This window comes from Chelmon rostratus, chromosome 17, assembly GCF_017976325.1.
Source record: "Chelmon rostratus isolate fCheRos1 chromosome 17, fCheRos1.pri, whole genome shotgun sequence".
Taxonomy (NCBI): Eukaryota; Metazoa; Chordata; class Actinopteri; order Chaetodontiformes; family Chaetodontidae; genus Chelmon; species Chelmon rostratus.
Genome location: NC_055674.1, coordinates 11,494,911 through 11,510,393, shown reverse-complemented (window position 1 = coordinate 11,510,393; position 15,483 = coordinate 11,494,911). Strand labels below are relative to the sequence as shown.

At 48.5% G+C, this 15,483-nt stretch overlaps 1 protein-coding gene across 1 annotated transcript; it reads left to right on the top strand.

Moving 5' to 3' along the window:
- Positions 1–1,335: 1,335 nt before the first annotated feature.
- On the top strand, positions 1,336–15,223 carry gprc5ba (G protein-coupled receptor, class C, group 5, member Ba). The gene is made up of 4 exons (XM_041956923.1): positions 1,336–2,169; positions 10,306–11,337; positions 11,585–11,706; positions 13,270–15,223. Exons 2-4 carry the CDS (start codon positions 10,308–10,310, stop codon positions 13,312–13,314), a joined length of 1,197 nt encoding a protein of 398 aa, XP_041812857.1. The 5' UTR covers positions 1,336–2,169; positions 10,306–10,307; the 3' UTR covers positions 13,315–15,223.
- Positions 15,224–15,483: the final 260 nt, after the last annotated feature.

Sequence of the window (15,483 nt, the reverse complement as noted above, 5' to 3'; positions counted from 1 at the left end):
CATATGATACGCCTCCTTAATGCCTAGAGCCCGCATGTCATCTCACTTTGCATGTATTTATGCGTTTGAGTGTGTGAAAAGGGGAAAGCGAGGGGGGAAAGCGGCAACGAGAGGGCAATCCCATACAGAATGTGCGTGTGTGTGTGGAAAATGTGTGTGTGATTGGTTCCCAGTTTCTCCCTCATGCTGCAGCAGGGTTTATCTTGGTACCATTAACACCCCCAAACCACTGGATTATCTGCAATCCCATAAAATGAGCCCTTGCTTTGTGAGTTGATGAAGAAGGGATGTTTGCTCCCCCATTGTCTGGTAATATTTCACACCAGCTGCAGCATTATGGTTACCTGGTCAGAGGTGTCATGGCTGCCATGCTCCACTCCTGCACATCTGCAGAGGTAACATTTTTGGGAGGCAGTTATGATTGTGACAACACTGCCACAAATCTCCACCACTGAGCTCACAGCATGCACCGGGATAAAGGCAGGATGGTAGTGGGAGGGGGGGCGTGGAGGTAGTGGGGGTTGTGTGGGCTCCACCATAGAAAGCCTCCGTGGTAAATGAACTGGAGCAGCTGAGGCGACAAGCATGTGACGAGAGGGAGAAATAACAAGCCACGACGGATTGTAGCTGTGTCAAGCTCCCCTATATAACCAGAGTTGTCCCGGAAAAGAGGCTAGATTTCTTTCAAAATAAAAGTATCATTATTTACAAACTAAAAGCGTCGAGACTGGTAAAAAAGGGAGGCACAGATTTCTGAGTTGACGAATATTCAAACAAACCTAGCCTCAGTGTGAGTACAGGATTCATAATGCACTTTTAAGGCTGCACTGAAAGGTTCAGAGGTCAATCTTCTGTCTCCGTGTTGAAGTGCCCCCGAGCAAAACACTGAACCCTAATTTGCTCCTGGCGGGTAGGCGGGAGCCTGCATGCCAACTTGATACCATCGATGTGTGAGGGTGTAAATGGGGGAATGAGAGGCAAACTGCACAGTGTTTTGGATTAAATGCAGTCCATTAACCATTCCTACAGGGGGAAAGCACATTTATGTCTTATATAGCAATACATTATGAGATTAGATAAGATAGTTATCTCATGATGGCTTGGTTTCTGAGATGTAAACTAATCTAAGAACTTTATTCTGGAATATATAGCCGGAAGTTGAGTTTTGGTAGTTTAACTTGACACTATGTCGGCATATTTTCTATGAGTTAGCGCAGTGAACGAGTCAGAAACAGTCCCCCAAACTGGAACTAAGCAGAAGCAGCATTCAGAGAGTCGACACTGCGTGTACAGTCTGTAACAGTGACATTAAGACAATAGATTTACGAGGTGTGTGTGCGCCTGTGTGTGTGTATGTGGGTCCGTGCGCGTGAGACACCCGCTGTGTGTCTAGAGAGGATTTAATAAGGCGGTTCCTGCGTCAGACACCTATTAATTCATTGGAGGGTAAAACGGTGAAAGGAAGGGAGGACAGCGGGGACTCAGTGGGGTCTGTGGCGGCTCTGGAGAGCTGTCACTTTCTCTATGTGAACGTGTGTGTGTGTGTGTGTGTGCGCGCGCGTGTGTGTGTGCGCAGAGAGGGATTAACAGCACGCGCGTTCGGAGCGCAGTTTTGGTGATGCATTCAGTCGGGAGACGTGCAGCGGGGAGCAGTGAGCGTCAACCCGGACACTCAGCGGCATAATCGGCGCACTATCAGGCGCAGGGGATCCGGCTGGTTCGGGGGGCGCCGTCTCTGCGCATCACGGGATTCAGCTTGATTGCGTGTCTTATTTATTTTGATGAACGCCGCTGTATTGGTGCAGAGTGAAAGTCAAAGATGCGCACCGCTGAACAAAGGATTTAGGGGACCACGATCAAGCATCTCTTCCACATTTGAATCCAAACGCCCCGGTGTGTTCCGTGTCCCCCCGTTTGGACTTGTCAAGACTCGGCATTTTGCCTCTGAGGACAGGGGGCTGAATAACCGGGCTCCTCCAGTTTCAGACGTGGAGCAGGAGGAATCATCTGGGCTGATCGCGCACAGGTCCATGTGGATGGAGAGAGGATACGCAAACCCAGCGAGCGGAGCTCACTCCGAAATGTGACATTTTTTACTCAGTCTGCCATCGTACCTGACAACCGTGCATCCGCCGTCGTCCTCCATCGGATTTGTTTACGTCGATTAAGGTACGTGCTGCTCATCATGTAGCCCACAGGATATTGATTAACAAGAATGGGAGCAGGGGGGTGAGATGTCCTTGTGGATATGCGTGTGCGTGATGTTCAGTATGTTCAATGAGAAGGACTATTAAAGCTGAAGAACCCACAGGGGATCTCCGTGTATTTGAACGCATCTGCCGGTTCGTGGCTGTTTCGGGGCTTATCGCCGCTGAGGTGGAAGTTGCATCACTGACAGCCCCTGGAGAAAGGCGATGTCGATGCACCAAATGTAGGTGTAGGTGTGTGAAGCCGAAAGGGCACGCGGTGTTGTAGACGTGTTGCAGAAATGTGCGTTTACACATTTACGCGCAGGGCATGTCGCAGGCATGCACAGTACATTTACGCACAGGGCTTGGCAACGCACGGGCTTGACCCCAAGGAGCATTTGACAAAATCACGTTAAGCGTGACTAAAGACACGCAGGACTTCGACCTGTGTGAAATTTAACGAGAGGCTGGTTGTGGCACGTTTTTCTCACGAGGATGAAAACGTCGGTCTCTTCTAGTAGCTGCGCCTCCATTTTCACCTCACAATACGCTGGGACATTTTAGGAGTGTCAATCACTCCTCCATTCTTTAGCTTTGAGGTTAGATGTCATTCTTTATTTTTGGATCGCACGCTCTCTGTCTCTCTCTCTCTCTCTCTCTCTCACACACACACACACACACACACACAAACACAGAGTAACAATGGTCTTACTGCTGCTCCCTCAAACAAACACACTCTTCTGGAACCCCACAGGGACCCTCCCATGTGGCCGGTATTGTTAAGGCCTGGGGGGGGGCTGGAAAAAAGAAAAGAAAAAAGAGCATTCTCTAAATGCGTGTTTGCATTACGCTGCTCCTTAGGTCAGCTAAAACCAAGGGTGTCCCCCCCTGCAGGAGCCCTGTCCTTCCCACGCCAGCCTCATAAACAAGAGGCAGGGCCCTGCACTCTGCTTGTCTTAACTCGAAATTGCACTTAAACGCCCGCTGGAGTCCAATTAGACAAAGGAGGTTTGTTTGGAATGGAAGTCAATGTGTGGATTGACTATGCGTTGTTGAATAGACAGATGATGCGTGAGCCGGGGGCCTCTGTCAGTGCAGTATTTGTGTACTCAGAAAGCTCCCGGGCCTATTTTGGAGTGTTCTGTTTTCCACCATTAATCAATATTCAGGACACAGGAGCTGTTTATTCTCAGGCGGTGCTTTCACGAGTTAGTTAGCTTCCTCATGGGAAAAGAGGATGCTACAGTATCTCCTCAGGGCTGATGCCATATGTACCTAATTCGGATGACTGTGTGTGTGTGTGTGTGTGTGTGTGTGTGTGTGTGTGTGTGTGTGTTTGTATTACTCATGTACACAGTCACATTGTGGGGACTTGCCTTCCTTATGGGGACAAAACGCAAGTCCTCATACTGTAAATCGTTAAATTTTAGGGTGAAGACGTGGGTTAAGGTTAGGGTGAAGCTCCAAGAAATGAATGTAAGTATAGTTAATGTCCCCAAAAGAGATGGAAATATGACTCTGTGTGTGTGTGTGTGTGTGTGTGTGTGTGTTTGTGTGTGTGGCCTCTTTATGTGCTCATGTCACAGCTGAGCCTATGAGCTGTATGGACTGTGATTTTCACATACATCAGAACTTCCCTGCTTCTCCTTTCATATGTGCGTTTGTGTTTATGCACCCGCCCCTCCTCCCCTCACACACACACACACACACACACACACACACACACACACACACACACACATGCTCCAGGCACAAGGCTCGCTCCAATTCTTCCTTCACACATCCGGCTGTTTCTTGTTCCTCCTGCTCCTCTGATCTATATCGTCACACTCTCTAACCAGATCTGATCTTTCTGGGCTCCTGTGATCAACCCCCACCATCACCACCACCACCACCACCCACCCCCTGATTCATCCCACGGCAAGATCCCATCACTTTATCTATCAGAGAATATGCTTATTGATATCACACGGAATCAGAGCACATGTCTCTGGCTCTGCTTTCTGGATGCGTTTTATTGGGATGCCTTCACATCCATCGCTGGACCCCCTCCCCATCTGTTGTTGTTGTAGGAAGAGGAGGAGGAAGAATAAAAGGGGAGCAGAGGGAGGGGTGTTAGGCACTGGCACTGTTAATTGTTAAGTCAATTAGCATATGGTCTTGCTGTGAGCCCAGTCACATGATAATGAGGCTTAATTAGGATGGCTGGGGATGTCTGAGGAGGCTGGGGAAAACACGTCCACTCTCACTTCCTTCACAGTGACACCCAGGAGGCCGCGCAGCGAACGAACGACCACTTCTCGCCATTCAATATCTTTTCATGTCTTCCCTTTTAGCCCTGCCTCTGCTGTCGTCTGTGAGTCTGAAATTTGTCCTCCTCGACATTTTTGCACACCCATACATTCTACGGCACCTCTCCCCCTCTTTCCTCTCCTCCTTCATGCCCTTTTATTTCCCATCTTTTTTATCTGCCACTACCAGCTGCAAGCGCTCGGTGTCGTCACTGCGGAGGCTTACAGATGTGTGGAGATTGGAGACAAAGTCAGGTGGAGCAGAGCGTGTGTTGTAATTCATGGTTATCGTGCACATTATTTGAAGGAGGAAGTTGGATGAGTTTCCAGTGGTGAGCTGGACGCACTCAAAAGATAAATCTGCCTGACGGCCAAGTCCATCAAGCAAATGACATCATGCGCGGGCTGGAAGAGGCAGCTACAACATATATCTTGTCAGGGCGTTAAAAGACAATTCGGCATACTCGGGTTTGTTACTGTAGATGTGGTTTCAAGTATAAATCTATGTGCAGGGAACCTGTATCAGAGGTTCAGCGTTTGGGTGTCACTTTTGGCCACACGTCAGACCACATCATGCTGATTTGAACTTTCATGACCAGTTTAAAGGTGCTGAATCGTGCGGAGTCGCACCCGAGATGGACCATCTCTGGAGACGGGTCAAAGCACGCCTGACCGCCTCCAAGCAAGTTGCAGTGACGTCAGATGGCCTTCGTCAGTGACATGTTTAAATAGCCTCCACTGCTATTGCTAGATATCAGTTTCAATCACCATGTCTCCGTTTTTCAGCAATAAGCAGTAGACGCCAAGCAGTGTGAAAATCCATGATCATAAGTAGCTGGCTACCAACAACCGACGCACAGTGCAGCAGAAAACAGAGCTAAAGAGGGCACTGCTTTTAAATGTCATCGCCTCAAACGAGTGCATCACCAGTTAAAGGCACACCTTCAAGGAGGCAGCCCTGTTGTGACGGAGATACAAATCCCTGCCGCACGGGTCTGACGCCAAACCGGGTCAAGCCGAGCCGGGCACATGCACAAGGTCTGCGTGTCAGCTGTGATGTCGGGATTGATTCGTGTCAGCAAAGATATCTTCCTCAAAATGCAGACTTGGAAATCTCATGTATATTGGCTGCGCTTTTGCAATTTTCTGCGGAGGAGGTCTCTGACTCCAGCTGAACGCACGATCGGTGAAGCAGTCTCTGGCTCGTGCATTACAACAATGACCATGTGTCCTGTCAAAGTGTCGAAACTTTTAGATGTACGTGTAAAGGTGGGAAGCGATTAGAGGATCAGAAAGACACATGAATCAGAGAAGAAGAAAGACATATGTTTATGTCATATATCTAAGCCCTCCTTATTGTCACCCCCTCCATTTCTTCTCCTTTCTGGACATATTTCAGGCCAGGCTTCAACACTTGGAGCAACTTCAAACCAATTTTTCTCACTCAAGACTCACTAGAACAGAGCTCACAAGTCTGAGATGCCTCCATTAACAAAGCTGCCTATTAGAGCATTCAGGCTTATTTAGAAGCGCAGTTGCATCTTTAATCCACGGCAAATCTCATGCAGTGAGATGGGACATCCGCATGGCCCGGGTTAATGACATGACTGATAGCTAAGGCCTTATGTAATCCCAGCGACTGATGCAAGATGTAAATTTATGCGCTGGCATAAAAGGAAAGGTGTCTCAGTGTTAGAGGAGACGGCGGGCAAGGCTGGAGTCTCGGATAGCGTCACCAGCAAGCAGATGCTAGCGCAGGTCCCGCAGCTGGATCAGTGCGTTTCCGGCCGTACACCTAAACACACACACACACACACACACACACACATTTTCCCCATTATCACCACAATAGTCTATATAAATAAAACAGTAGGAGAAAAAATGAGAATTGAAGCGAGTCATCAAAACGCAATAATCCTCCCAATTATCACCCCAGTAATTAGGCAGCATCTGGTTGTGTGCTATGTCTGATAATTATAGGAGGAGGTAATTGCACAGGACGGCTCGTTAGATTTCCTCATCTCTGCCCGTCCTGGATCAGATTGGAAGGACTGCAGTGCTGCACATTTGCACTCTCACGCCTGTATTCCTGTTGTGTGTTAAACAGCAGCGCTATAAGGAATGCATGCTGCATACTTTGCCACATTCAGCTTTGTGCGAGAATGTGGTGCCCTCACACACACACACACACACACACACAAAGATGCATAATACATGCCACCAAGCAGAATGTTATATTTACATGCAAATAGAGCCAGCACACCCGGGCATTATGCTAGCCTGTGTAGCTGTGTGTGAGTGACACGTGCAGCCTGAGTGCATGTAACCCCGCAACGTGCGGAATACACAACAAAGATGGACCTCTGAGTGCCAGCAGGCTGCTTGGCACTGAGGAAGATGATGCCTGAGAAACAGCAGCCATGCAGCAGAACTGGCAGGAGCTGGATCCTTCCCCAGTTACATAAGATACACAGCAAGAATAGAGGCAAAGGAAAGGAGGGGGGAGGAAGGGGCACAAGGAGGAAAGAAGGAGAAGCCAAAATGGAAGGAATAAGGGGTGTGCTTTGGATTAGATGTTGGGGGTGAAAAGGGGGAGAGAACGCAGGGAGAGGAGGTGTGTGAGGCGCATCTTTCACAGCGCATCTTCAAATGTAGCCGAGAAAGAAGAGCGCTCCGCCTGCTCTGGAGGAGAGGTGGCATTGAAATCCGACAGAATAGAGGATGTTAAATGGAGGGGAGGGCAGAAATGGCTGCATGGAGCGGGAGTGACAGAGAGAGAAACATGTCTCGAAAGATGGGAGGGAGGGGAGGATGAGACGGCGGCAGCATCCTCTGCGCCGCACAAAGCGGAAGGCCAGGGGCTCTCGCTCTCTTTTCACATGACTCATGTGAGTGAGAGGCAGGGAAGAGGACTCAAGAGTGTGCCATGTGTGCTGGAGGTGTGTGTTGACGTACTGTTCGTGGTGCATGTTTGCGTGAGCATTGGTGATTTTGCACATGCATGTGTGTGTGTGTGTGGCCTCTGGCAGCCCTCTGTGTGCATCCTTCAGCTTTCAGCTCACCGGTCTGCCAAGCCACACTCAAAAAGCAACCAGGGCAACCATCTGTGCGAGAGGGAGTGACTGGGTGAGAGGGTGAGTGGATGAAAAAGCCGTCGCTCGCTAGGATCCGCTGTCTGCGTCTCCTCGCTGTGAGCGCGCGCTCCGTCTGTGTGGCTTTACGGGCTCTGTCATCAGGAAGTGGCAAAAGAAGGCGGTGAAGAAAGACAACAAGAAAAGTCCAAAAAAAGAAAAGACAGAGGAGGAGCTGTCTGCTGGACGAACGAGCCTTCCTCTCTTTGTCTCTCTCTCCCTTTTGTTTTACTCCTGTCATTTAGAGATGGGGTGGAACCAGTTAGGATAAAGCATGAGTTTACCAGGAGTGTGTGTGTGTCTGTGTGTGTTTTTGTGCCATTTCTGCAGGTATGCATGTTAGTGTGAGGTGTTTGTGTGAATAAAACACTGTTTATTGTGCATGTGACTCATCCCTCTTTAAGCACCGACTGATGTCAACGTAGACCAATAATAACCAGCGGGTGTGAGCTGCTGCAGCGGGGAGGGAAGGAGACGACAGGAAACGGTAGGCTGCAGTACCGGCAGGAAACGGGAGAGTGGAGAATTTTAGTAATGAGGAGGCGTGAGGAGGAGTTAGGAGGGTTTAAATCTCTGAAGGATACATGAAAGAGCTCGAAGCAAATGAATATGCACAAACACACATATACCCACACATGTTCATGCCCTCTGGGGTCCCGCAGAAATAAATAATGATAATACAGAAGTTGTAAACAACCGCTGCCTTAAAAATATCTTTTTTTAATGGATATTAGGGCAGAAACATCAAAGCCTGCAATAAATGGATGGGTGCAATATCAGTGCATACACGTTTGTGTTTTGTGGAAATTTGAGGAAGAACTGAGCAAAAAAGTAACTGTTGTTTAAAACAACCTCTCCAGATTTCAGCAGCATGGAGTCATGGACGTAACTTTTATGCCAAAGTATTGTTAATAAGTTAACTCTCATTAGCTCATAGAAACAGGTCATAGCTCGCTTGTGAAAATCTCTAAATGCTTCAGTTTACTGTAGTGTAAAAGAAGGAAAAGTAGGCAATGCTCACTTTTGAGAAACTGGACTGAAATATTTAGTATTTTGCTCGAAAAATGACTTGACGTGATTCATGCATTGATTAATGCATTAATAGACAAATCATTTCACCTCTAAATCTTTCACATACTGTATACTGAGAGTGAGAAACAGTACAATGAAACTCAGGTCTAGTCCGAGTATATTTGCTGCAGATCCGCCAGACTCCCTCCCACTTTCTCGCTATTTTCCTCATGACAACATAAATCAGAGTGTCTTGGGGACTGTCTCCTTCTCTCTGTCTGCCCCACTTAATAAGCTGCATGCTGGAAGGACTGAGTGCGACCTGTAGCCCTGGCTGGTGTGTATTTAAACCAACCACTCTCCCCTGACGGCCTTACTGTGTGACTCCCCTTGACTTACTGGCATGGAGGGAGAATATGAAACAGGGAATATCCAGTGTCCTTCATGTGGCATGTAAATATTGTCCATTTGTGGACACGGGGGGATTTTTTTAATGTCCAAATTACAGCGAGACTGAAGTCCTCTGAAATAAACAATCCAAAGTGTAGCCTCCAGCATAGACAGGCATAAATAGTGTGTCTGTGTGTGTTCTTTGTCAGAGCAGATTGTTTGACACACTCGTGTGTGAGCCAGCTTGGAAAGAATTTCTGAAAGCTTGACAGCAACCTGGCAAAACGGTACGTGCGTGTTTGTGTGTATGTGTGTGTGTGTGTTTGTGTGTGTGCGGTTTCGTGGTGGCTTTAAATACAAATCAACCTCTCATAAAACACACAGCTTGTCAGGTGAAACGACAGCACTGATCATTCAGCAAAGACCTCAATGAAGCGAAAGAATGTGCGTGTGTGTGTCTGACAGTTGTGATGAATAAAGGAGGAACAGGTAGACAGAGACAGCATTGATTCTGCACACAGGCTGCTGCTGTGTTTTCTTCTTCTTCTCTGGGACACAAAAGTATATGTGTGTTTGTACTTGTGCTCGAGGCGTCGGTGTTGGTGTGCGGTGCATTATGCATTGTCTCATGTCTTGCTGGATGCCCTTAGATGCCTGATAGTGAGTAGAACTGCATGTACCCACTACTTCCCCTCTCCATATCTCAGTTTTTTCATAAAAATATGCATGACGCTGCAGCTTTCCTGTCAGTGCTCCGGGCGGCCCGTTCGTCTGACAAGGCTGGACAAATAATGCACCTGAAACTCTGCTCTGTAGTAATGTAGGTGCTACGATTCTGACCTCACATCTCTGCGCTTGAACTGAGGGCAGCTTATCTGGGCTCTTCTGGGTTTATGGGTATTTTTCAGCCACGTGTACGCTGTTTGTTTCAAGTTGTTTGCCACAAAATGAAAACCTTAAAGCCTTTAAAAGGTTCAAAAAAGGGCAGGGCTATAGGCTACCATTAGTGAAACAGGATGTGTGTGTGCTTTTGTGTGTTTGGAAAGGCCTCAGTCATTCACCCTGCATGAACTACTGTCCTTTGTTTCCTCTCTGAAACACAGCAGTGGCTGATTGTCTGTATTGTCACTCACAGGCGGATGATTACTGTGGATGACTGATTGCTCAACTCAACTGTTGCTTTTCAAACATTTATGACCAGCACGACTGACTCACTCTCTCTTTTTCTCCCGTTTTTCTCCATCCTCTTTTGACTTCCTCCTCTCTCTGTCTTCTGGTCTGTTGATCTCTCAGAGATGGCGTTCCTCCCGGTCCTCCTCCTGCTGCTGCTGACTGTTGCTCACCGCGCCACCAGTCAAGACTCTGAGGACTCTGAGACTCTCCCGAGAGGCTGCGGCTGGGGTCTTGTGCGTCCCTACACCCTCCTCTGTGACCTGGACTCCATATGGGGTGTGGCTGTCGAGTCAGTGGCTGCAGGTGGGGTGCTGACCGCCATCTTGCTAGCCCTAGTCCTGCTGTGCCGTTTACACCACATCAGTGAGGCCGAGAAGCGCAGCGGCGTGGGACCCATCCTCCTGCTGCTACTCGGCATCCTTGGCTTGTTCGGCCTGAGCTTCGCTTACCTGATCGAGCAGGATGAGTCTTTATGTTTGCTCCGCAGGGCCCTGTGGGGTCTCCTGTTTGCAGTTTGCTTCTCCTGCTTGCTGGTGCAGGGCGTCCGCCTGCGCAGGCTTGGCCGCGAGCGCCGGAGCCCTGGTGGCTGCGCTCTGACAGGCCTTGCACTGGGTTTGAGTGCCGTGCAGGGCATCATCGCCGCCGAGTGGCTACTTCTGACCGTGCTGAGGGAGGGACGAGCCGCCTGTCAGTACCTGCCACTGGACTTCTCGCTAGCCTGCAGCTACGTGCTAGCCCTCCTGCTAGCCGCGCTGACCGCCGCCTCCCTGGCCCTGTGTGGGAAGACGCGTCAGTGGCGCTGCAATGCCATCTGGCTGCTGGTGACCTGCCTGCTGTCGCTGCTGCTGTGGGTGGCCTGGGTGGGCTTCTATCTGTACGGCAACGCCTGGCTGGGGAGGTCCCCGGACTGGAATGACCCAGCGCTGGCCATCGCTTTAGTGGCTCAGGGCTGGCTGCTGCTGATCTTCCATGCCATTCCTGAATCCCACATCTGCCTGAGACCCCCTCCACAGCCTACTGCCCCGGATTACTTTGACACCTCCCAGAACTCCACGCGCATGAGGGAGACCAGCTTCGACGAAGACATCCCTCTTTCTCACAGGCAGTTTGTGGAGAACCAGGGCTACGGATACAACGATGAGAACACTGCAGGTGCAGTACAATCCAATATTTTACAGCAGACAGGCGTAATATGTGCGGACAGGCTGTAGGTGGAATGTAGGCCAAAGTGAGTAATAGAACACCAGGAAATATTTGCATGTGTGGCCAGAAATAAGCACAGGAGGAAATTTCTGTGGTGCAGGGTTACACAGCAAGTGTTTCTTCCTTCAAGACAGACAGTGACGCGGTGAGTCACAGTAAGTAATCTCTGTCCGCCTCTCTGTCTCTTCCACGCCAGGCTTGAGGAGCGGTAGCGGCGCCGGGCAGCATAACAGCAACACCGGCGCCAGGCCCAGCGCTCCTTTCCGCAGCAACGTCTACCAGCCCACCGAGATGACCATGATCCTGAACGGGGGAGCGGTGAGTACATCCGCCCAGTCACAGGTACACGCCGCTTACACGCCGCTCTCTCATTCGATCACGCCGACAAAACTGCATGCACATTTGTGCGTTCCAGATCCACACCGTACGTCATTGCACAAGAATGAGGGAGAGGTGTGAGTGTGTGTGTGTTATCAGTGGGTGCATGGTCATGTGCCTGCTTGTGTTGTATCTTGTGGGCACATGCATGGGTGGTTTGTCACAAATGGTCACTCATCTGGGCCCACTCATCTGATCTGCGTCGGAGAGCTTCCATGTGTGTGTAAATAACATCTATCTGTCCGCTGAGTGATGCGACTGTCTGCCGGCCTGCCACCGCCTTCATTATGCAGGATGAATGGGCGCTGTTGGCTGGCACAGGTGAACTTATTCCCAGCCGCTGTGTTATGAATTAAGCCTGCCACACAACAACAGCATAACACACCACCTCACACACCACTGGAGGCGAAAACGCTGAAGCACACACTCTCTGCTGACTAAAAGATCATTTATAGTCACTATTCCTAGAGACTGCAGCTCGTTTAGCCGACAACGAGAACACAGAGACGTCTCCTTAAGATGCTCTGCATTAGATATCATTAGTTTGTACGAACAGTGTGTCTGTGTAATCATTTTCAAGACAAGGCGAGATTCTTTATACAACAAGCTTTATACTCAAAGGCATGAGGCAGAAAATATATTAAATAAAAAATTCTAACACAGCAAATTAAAAGGATAAAATCGATATAAAAGATGAAAGTGCAGAATTAAATAGAAGAGAGTTAAGGATGCGAGGGCAAAGTGGTGTAAGATTGAGTTAACTGAAGAGTCTGACATTTTTGAGAGTCAGCTGAGAAAATCGATGCCACTCTTTCGTCTGCCTGGCAAATTTTAAGGCAGCTGTTAGCTTAGCTTAGCATAAAGACTGGGAGCAACTTCTCCTGATCCATCCAAAGATAACAAATTGACACCTACCACACTCAAGATGTGACTTTTACACTTCAGTTTGTGTGTGGATTAAACAAAAGAGGTTTCAAATGCTCATTTGTGAGCTTTTTGTTACATTTGGACGGAGCCAGGCTAGCTGTTTCCCTTTGTTTCAAGTCTTTTTGCTAAGCAAAGTTAACCAGCCTCTAGTTAAATTTTAGCAAAAAAAAAGCAAATACGCTTTGTTCCCAAAAAGTCAAATTATTGCTTTAAAGGGAACAGTGAGCATGAAGGATTTGAAGTCTAAAGGTGGTACGAATTGGACCAGGTTTATCTGTTCTGGAGGTTTGTTCCAGCTTTGTAGAGCACAATATTTAAATGCAGCTACTCCGTGGTTAGCTTTAAAATCTGGGACATTTTACTGACCAGATGACACGAGAGGCTTTTATTTGAAAGTAAAAGACAGTCATAGATGCAGCTGTACTTAACCGTGGAGGGATTTGCAGACAAGCGTGAGCAAAAAGTATAAATGTGACCTATGCAGCCTCTGTGTGCATGTGTGTAAAGATGTGTGTGTGAGTGTAATACGCCGTCCGGATCGTTATTCATTTACAAACTTAATTTCTCCTTCTACAGGTGCCCTCTGCCCCTCCAACCTACACAGGGAGGCAGCTGTGGTGAGAAGGAGGACTGGAAAGAAGATGTGTGGTAGAAAATGAAGAGAAGAAGAGGATGGAGAGGAGGGAAGGGTCCCGGACGAGGGGGCCTGGTTGAATTGGACTTAAAACACGGATGCCAACAGGGCCCTTTCACTCTGTGTACAGACTTAAACACTGACTGCGTGCCAATCAACCATAGTGTGAGTGTGTGTGACTGAGAGAAAGTAGGGAATGGAGGACAGAGCTAAAGCTCTTCTAGCACACAAATCTCTATTAGAAGTGTTGAAAAGCTCGACCAGCAAGTAGCAAAAAAAAAAAAACCAAGCAAACAAAAAAAACCCCACGCTGAGTCAGATCTGAAAACATTGACATGCAGTATTCTTTTTCTTTTTGTTTGATTTGCTCTCCTGAGACTACAGCACTGTAAGCATCCTCGAAAACTGTGAAATCTATCGCTTTTTCCTGCTCCGTCTCTCCTTCCTGTCCGTCAGGATGTCTTTGCTGCTGCCCCTCACAATGCTGGCGCTCATGTGGAAACATTTGGCTCTGTCCTCCATCTATCCGCGGCGTAGGTGAAAGGCAGCGCACACGGGCGACTGTACAGCTCGAGCACGGCCCTCTTAAAGAGAATCCGGCCTCTGTGTGTATGTGGAGTATATGAGAGGAGGAAAAAAAAAAGCGTGCTTGTATCTCCTACACCTCAACTCTACCCCTCGGCTTCGCCCTCCAACACGTCTCCTTCCTGCCTCTCCACCTCTGTTGCCGGTTCGCATTTCTCTGCACCGTCTGTGAATAAAACACATAACTCTTCTCACCTTGCATCATCCTCCCACCTGCATGGACACTTTGAAAAACGTGAAACAAACTGTGAAGCCCCCGAACTGCGGCCGGAAAAGAAGCTCCCAGAGACAAAAGCAGCGTGAACAGAGGGATCACAAGCTGCTAATGAACTGCTTTTAGATATATATATATAAATATAGATATACGGTGGAGTAGAGTGGATTCTGATTGGACGAGGAGGGCGTCAGTCGTTAGCGGGGAGCCGCCGCCTCATGAATCTAGGTCAGACTACTGTGCGCTGTTCTCCCACATCTCCAGTGGCCACTGGCGGTTTTAACCAGCCAGGAGGAACTGTCACTTTATATCAGCAGGAAACGGAGCGAGGAAATGAAATGGTCTCCTGTTCTTAGTTCCTCTATCTGTGTTTTACGTGTGCGTCCGTGAGTGTTGTGATTTTATGGGCGCTGGGAGTTGAATTCAAAGTCAAGGTTGCTTTCTGGTGCTAAATATTCCTCCACGCGACTTCCCCGAGAGGCAGAGAACCACAGGGACAACACTGATGCAGATACAGTAGCCAGGCTGTGAGTGACAGACTGTATATAGGGCTGCGTATGCCGGTGTGTGGAGATATCCTAGAGCCTTAGAAAGATCAGATTTAGAGTGCAAGGTAGAGGGAGGGAGATCAAATGGACGGGAAGAGCGAGGAGGAAGGAGATAGCGAGAGGCGGTCCGAGGGGGGTCTTTGCGACAGTGGAAATCCCAGTCAGTCCTATCTACGTGAGAAAATGGCTCCCCGGTCTGTCTGTGTGTGTGTGTGTGTGTGTGTGTTTTCTGTGTGATGTGGGGGCGGCCCGTTCTGCTCTGCTCTGTGTGGTTCTTCATCTGCTGAAGCGTCTCCTCCTCCTCCTCTTCATCCTCCTCCTGTCTCCCTGTGGTCGGCTATAGCTCACGTCTCCGTGCCAAGACGGACTCTTGTTTCACTGGAGTCTCCGTTTCACGCCCTTTCCCTTCGCCGGCTCTCTCTCTTCACCCGAGGAGCTGTGTACATAGTAGTGCTGTAAAGCTTTGCTTGCTTGTTTACTTTTTTCTTTTTTTTTAACTGTAGGCTGAGTTTAGACACCAGTGTCACATGACTGACCACTGCAAACTGTTTTTATCTGGGTTTTTTTTTTAACTGGTTTGCTTTGCATTCATACATTTGCTTGTTGTTACATTATGCTTTTATTTTATCTCATGCTGGTGTCTTTTACTTTTTTTAAACTAGCATTTTGGAACCGTTTTGCCAACACTAGATATGCTTTTATTTTATTTTTTTTGCTTGATTAATGTTCAAAGAAATGATATGAGTTGTCATTTATGGGGATTTTTGTCAGTTGTACCTCCTGTGCAGACAGTGGTCCACTCTTTGCTG

What these genes read in the sequence shown, in the direction of transcription:
- gprc5ba (XM_041956923.1), top strand. Translation starts at nt 10,308, where the DNA reads ATGGCGTTCCTCCCGGTCCTCCTCCTGCTGCTGCTGACTGTTGCTCAC. An exon ending in CAACGATGAGAACACTGCAG is followed by an intron (nt 11,338 to 11,584) that starts GTGCAGTACAAT and finishes CTTCCACGCCAG; the next exon opens with GCTTGAGGAGCGGTAGCGGC. An exon ending in TGATCCTGAACGGGGGAGCG is followed by an intron (nt 11,707 to 13,269) that starts GTGAGTACATCC and finishes CTCCTTCTACAG; the next exon opens with GTGCCCTCTGCCCCTCCAAC.